Source organism: Adiantum capillus-veneris, chromosome 18 (assembly GCF_014529385.1).
Source record: "Adiantum capillus-veneris isolate H3 chromosome 18, ASM1452938v2, whole genome shotgun sequence".
NCBI lineage: Eukaryota > Viridiplantae > Streptophyta > Polypodiopsida > Polypodiales > Pteridaceae > Adiantum > Adiantum capillus-veneris.
The window spans coordinates 113128134-113133323 of record NC_140948.1 but is presented as its reverse complement, the minus strand read 5'-3'; the positions used below and the strand labels follow the sequence as shown (position 1 = coordinate 113133323).

Genomic DNA, 5190 nt, shown 5'->3' with positions numbered 1-5190 from the left:
GTTTTGGGGCACCTAATACCCTATTTTGCATAGTAGACAACGATGGTTGATTTTTTCAATTATAGAAGAAAATGAAACATTCTAATATATCAAGTATAGCTTTTTCAATATTGTTAGTTTCTTGTGACAACTACATGCATTTTGTAGGTAGTAACCATATCTAATCATAAGGATCAAATTTGGCTAGATATTGAATAGTTTCTATGGGATTCTACAACTCATAATATTGAACCCAGTTTTTTCATGTTTACTGTATTTAGCACTTCATCTTTGTCCCCAAGATTCCCCTTGGTAAGAGATGTTTTATTCTTTTGACATGCTCCATGGCTCCTTATGAACCTAAAGGACAATAGGGAACCTAGAAAACATGCATATATTATTTGTATTGAGCGTGGCTATAGAAACTTTGATGATAGGTTTGCAGAATGGTAAAAATCCAACTTTTTTGTACCTATTTCTTTTGGCAAAACAAAAAATAGTGAGTGATAAACAATCATATGTTCTGATCACCAACCCATTGAAGTTAACTAGGGAATTAATCTCAAGTCCTACAAAAATCCTTCATCTTATTTTTATGCAACAAAACGTAAGAAATGACTGTTTTGATGAAAATATACTGGTCCATCAACTTTGGAGGCTTGGTGTGACCAAAAGATGAGAAATTTTACAAGTTTCTTATTTTGTCCATGTATAGTAGGCCTTGAACTATAACCTTATGAAAGGATTTTACAAAATGAGTGGATCTACTATGGTTTTGGAGGTTTTTTTCAAAACCCTGAAAGGACACTTTTATGTCCTCTTAGGTTACCAACCTAGTGTTAAAGAGTCCGCCTGAGCGCCTCTCTTAAGTAATTATTGACTGACCGGCACGCGAGCACGATTTGAGGGACATGGGACCAAGCTCTGAGACACGGGCTATTCACATGGAATTGTTGCAGCACCTCAAACAAGACTTGCGTATATATATAGTTCACGATTGCAGGTCGGAAGTGACTTGAATCCGTGAAAGCCCACCTGATAGTCAACACAGACAATGCAAAGAGGATTTCTTTAAGCTGACCCTTAATTGACTCGGTGAGCTCAATCCCTCCGTTAAGCAGAGGGCTACGGGGGTGACCTCTGCAGGATTTCGCACTAGCAAGGTCAGAACATCACTATTTTTGTTTGGGTTCTCTCTCTCTCTCTCTCTCTCTCTCTCTCACACACACACACACACACACACACACACACACACACACACACACGTGCATGCGCATGCACAGAACACTTGTTTTGTGTCCGCAGAGCATCTCCAAATCCCCTGAAATAGTGGCGAAGGAAGCAATATCAGCAAGTCAGGTCCAACATGGAGAGAAAGAGAATAATGAAGGCTGGAAATTAAAGAGTTTTTCTCTTATGAGCTCTCTAAAAGCCTGTACTGCAAAGAAGGATCTGTACCAGGGCAGTAGGATACATGCTCATATTCGCTGCAGTGGGCTACTTGAGAAGGATACATACTTAGGAAGCACGTTGGTCAGTATGTATGCCAAGTGTGGTGTGCTTGTTAGAGCACAACAAGTTGTTGACGAGCTTTCAGTCCGGGATGTCGTCTCTTGGACTGCACTAATTGCAGGATACGTCCAACATGGGCATGGCAAAGAGGCTTTAGGTTGTTTTGATAAGATGCAAAGAGAGGGCCTCTCTCCAAATGCCGTCACTTATGCTTGCATCTTGAAAGCATGTAGCATCATGCAAAACGTTGAGATGGGCAAGCAAATTCATGATGAGATTGTTAGTCAAGGGCTCTTGGAAAGAAATGTCGTGCTTGGCAATGCTTTGGTTGACATGTATGCCAAGTGTGGTGAATTTGTGAAAGCACTTAAAGTGCTTAACGAGCTTCCTACCCGGAATGTTATCTCTTGGACTACACTTATTGCAGGGTATGTCCAACGTGGGCAAGGCAAAGAAGCTCTAGGTTGTTTTAATGGAATGCGAAGAGAGGGCCTCTCTCCAAATGCCATCACCTATGCTTGCACCTTGAAGGCATGTGGCATCATGCAAGAGGTTGACATGGGCATGCAAATTCATGATGAGATTGTTAGTCAAGGCCTCTTGGAAAAAAGCATCGTGCTTGGTGGTGCTTTGGTTGACATGTATGCCAAATGTGGTGTATTCACGAAGGCACATAAAGTGCTTGAAGAGCTTCCTGTCCGGAATGTCGTTTCTTGGAGTGCATTGATTACAGGGTATGCACAACAGGGGCATGGCCAGGAAGCTCTGGACAGCTTTCAGCGAATGCGGAGTGAGGGATTCTCTCCTAATGCGATCACCTATGCTTGCATTTTGAAGGCATGTGGAATTATAAGAGATGCTGACGTGGGTAAACAAATCCATGATGAGATTGCAAGTCAAGGGTTGCTGAAAAGAGACGTCGTGCTTGGCAATGCTTTGCTCGACATGTATGCCAAATGTGGTGTACTTTTGAAAGCACAAAAAGTATTTGATGAGCTCCACATTCGGGATGCGATCTCTTGGAATTCATTGATTGCAGGATATGCTCAAGAGGGGCTGGCCCAGAAAGCCCTGGGCTGTTTGCATCAGATGCGAAGCGAGGGCTTCTCTCCAGATCGGGTCACCTATGCTTGCATTTTGAAGGCATGCGGCATAATGCAAGACATTGACATGGGCAAACAAATTCATGATGAGATTGTTAGTCAGGGGCTCTTGAACAAAGACGTAGTGCTTTGTGGAGCTTTGGTCGATATGTATGCCAAATGTGGTATACTTTTGAAATCACAAAAGGTTTTTGATGAGCTTCCCGTCCGAGATGCAGTGTCTTGGAGTGCTTTGATTGCAGGATATGCCCAACAAGGGCAGGGTGAAGAAGCTTTGTACTGTTTTCAGCGAATGCGGAGTGAGGGTTTTTCTCCAAATGTAGTCTCTTGGACTGCGCTTATAGGAGGGTATGCCCAGCAAGGGCAGGCTAAGGAAGCTCTGGACTGTTTTCAATGTATGCAGAAGGAGGGCATCTCCCCAGATGCAATCACTTTTGTTAATGTGCTGAATGCATGTAGTCATTCAGGTCTAGTTGATGAGGGCGAAATGTATTTTGATAACATGAAGAAAAAATATGGCATTGCACCAAACAACGAACATTACACTTGCATGGTTGATCTTTTTGGACGTGCAAGGCTTTTTGACAAAGCTATGAAAGTGATTACGATGATGCCATCATCTGAATATCCTCCAGTTTGGTCTGCTCTTCTAGGTGCTTGTCGAAAATGGGGGAATGTGAAGCTAGGAAGGTTTGCGTTTGAGCGTGCAGTACAACTAGATCAATATGATGCTGCGGCATATGTGTTGATGAGTAATATTTATGCAGCTGCCGGTCTGCAGAAGGAGGCTGAAAACATTGAATGCATGAGAATAAAAAATGCGGCTTGGAAGCAGCCAGGATGTAGTTGTTGGGTTGATGAGAGTGGAAATGTTAATAAATTTGTTGTTGGGGATACCACTCATCCACCAAGCAGACAAATCTATGCGAAGCTACAAGATCTTGAGCTCAAATTGTCCCAACAAGGATATTCGCCAAATTTGCATTGTGTTAGGTGCAGCGGAATGATTGTTTGCGCTTTGCTCAAGATGAGTGCTCCGAACTGTGTTCAAGGTTCTTTTTGTTCTTCTGTAAGGTAGAGCCTTCCGTTCTTAATGAGAGAGTGCAATGGACACAAACGAAGTAAATGGACACTGTGCGTGCAAGTGTATGAGACTGAGAGATAGAGAGAGAGAGGAGAGATACGACACCAGAGACGTAAAACCCTCCTCCGAAGGCCCTACTCTCGTCGACGAGAGTGGTCTACTCATGATTGCACAAGCTGGTACAAACTGTATGCATGAGACTGATGCAAGTCTTGGTTATGTCGACGATGACGATGGGGACGACGAGACCGACCTAAGGGCTAAAACTTGCAATCTTTCTACTGTTGTCCAAAAACGCTATGGGTTGCAATCTGCTACAATCCAAAAACGTTGATTTGGGGGGTTGTTTTTGTGGGTCTTTGTCGCTGAAAATCTCTAGGTTTAGGGTTGAAAACTAAGGGTTCTTTAGGTTGAAATTGATGGTCTATTTGGGCTGAATATTCTACTCTTCAATGGTTGAATCTTGATGGTTTTCTGATGTTGAAAATTGTTGCATTGTTGCATATGTTGGGATCCAAAAACGCTAGGGAAGTTGGTTCAAAACGCTAGTTGCTGAACTTTCAAAACGCTAGGTGTTGTGCTCTGCTTGCGGGAGGATCTGATGTCAAAAACGCTAGGCACTGGGGGTTATGGCGATGATGTGCTGGCGTAAAAACGTCGGTTAATGGTTGATGAAGAAATGCTAGGATGGGGGGAATTTGTTGCTTGGAGGGAATCCATTAAGGCTTTGTCTTGCTGAGAAGTTGTCTGTTGAGCTTGGCTCATGTTCCTCTTCTGCCAAAGAGTGCTAGCTCTAGTTTGCTTATATACAAACTTAGCAAAATTGTCCTACCTACTTTTGTTGGAAAGTCACTTAAACTAATAAGTGGAAAATGCCAAAAATAGATAAAATAGGTAAAATGTATTGGAATTTTTTTTTGAGGGATTCCGATAGGAATGTTTATGATCATGTTGTGTGCAACCAGAGGATATGCATCTACACTAAGTGACTAGGTCTATGAATAAACTCACAAAAGTGCCAGATCACTTCTAATCTTGACTGATTGGATTGATTGAACCTTGAGCATGCTGTAGCTTGTTCATGGATACATAGGGTTGGATGTGTCGCGTGACACATTGGGTCTCACAAAACCTTTTCGTCGTGTCTAAAACTGTTTTGCTTTGTCAGCATAGTGAGAAGTTGGCCATTGCTTGTGCGATCATCAATACACCACAAGGGAAGGATATACGCATCATGAAGAACATGCAAGTTTGTGGAGATTGTCATGTTGCTACCTCACTAATATAAAAAATAGAGAAGCGTAAGATACTGGTTAAAGCAGTGTAACATGGAATGAGCAGAACACAGTCCAAACGTTTCGAAATGTCGTTCCGGGCGAGTCCTGTTCCCGAAACGGAGTCGGGAAATGAACGCCGTTCCGGAATGGGGTATAACCAGAATGGTGTTCCGGAACGAGGGGAACATGAGGCGGAACGACGGAACGCAGGGCGTAACGGGCAAAAGTAGACATT

General features: G+C 42.8%; 1 protein-coding gene across 2 annotated transcripts; it reads left to right on the top strand.

Moving 5' to 3' along the window:
* Nucleotides 1–922: 922 nt before the first annotated feature.
* On the top strand, nt 923–4550 carry LOC147436228 (pentatricopeptide repeat-containing protein At2g33680-like). Of its 2 annotated transcripts, XM_086489153.1 has the most exons (2): nt 923–1142; nt 1285–4550. In XM_086489153.1, the coding sequence occupies exon 2, from the start codon at nt 1396–1398 to the stop codon at nt 3670–3672; it is 2277 nt and encodes a 758-aa protein (XP_086345279.1). In that variant the 5' UTR covers nt 923–1142; nt 1285–1395; the 3' UTR covers nt 3673–4550. The 2 variants fall into 2 exon arrangements, with proteins under 2 accessions (XP_086345279.1, XP_086345278.1); XM_086489152.1 differs by having other exon boundaries at nt 923–4550.
* Nucleotides 4551–5190: the final 640 nt, after the last annotated feature.

What these genes read in the sequence shown, in the direction of transcription:
- LOC147436228 (XM_086489152.1), top strand. Translation starts at nt 1,249, where the DNA reads ATGCGCATGCACAGAACACTTGTTTTGTGTCCGCAGAGCATCTCCAAA.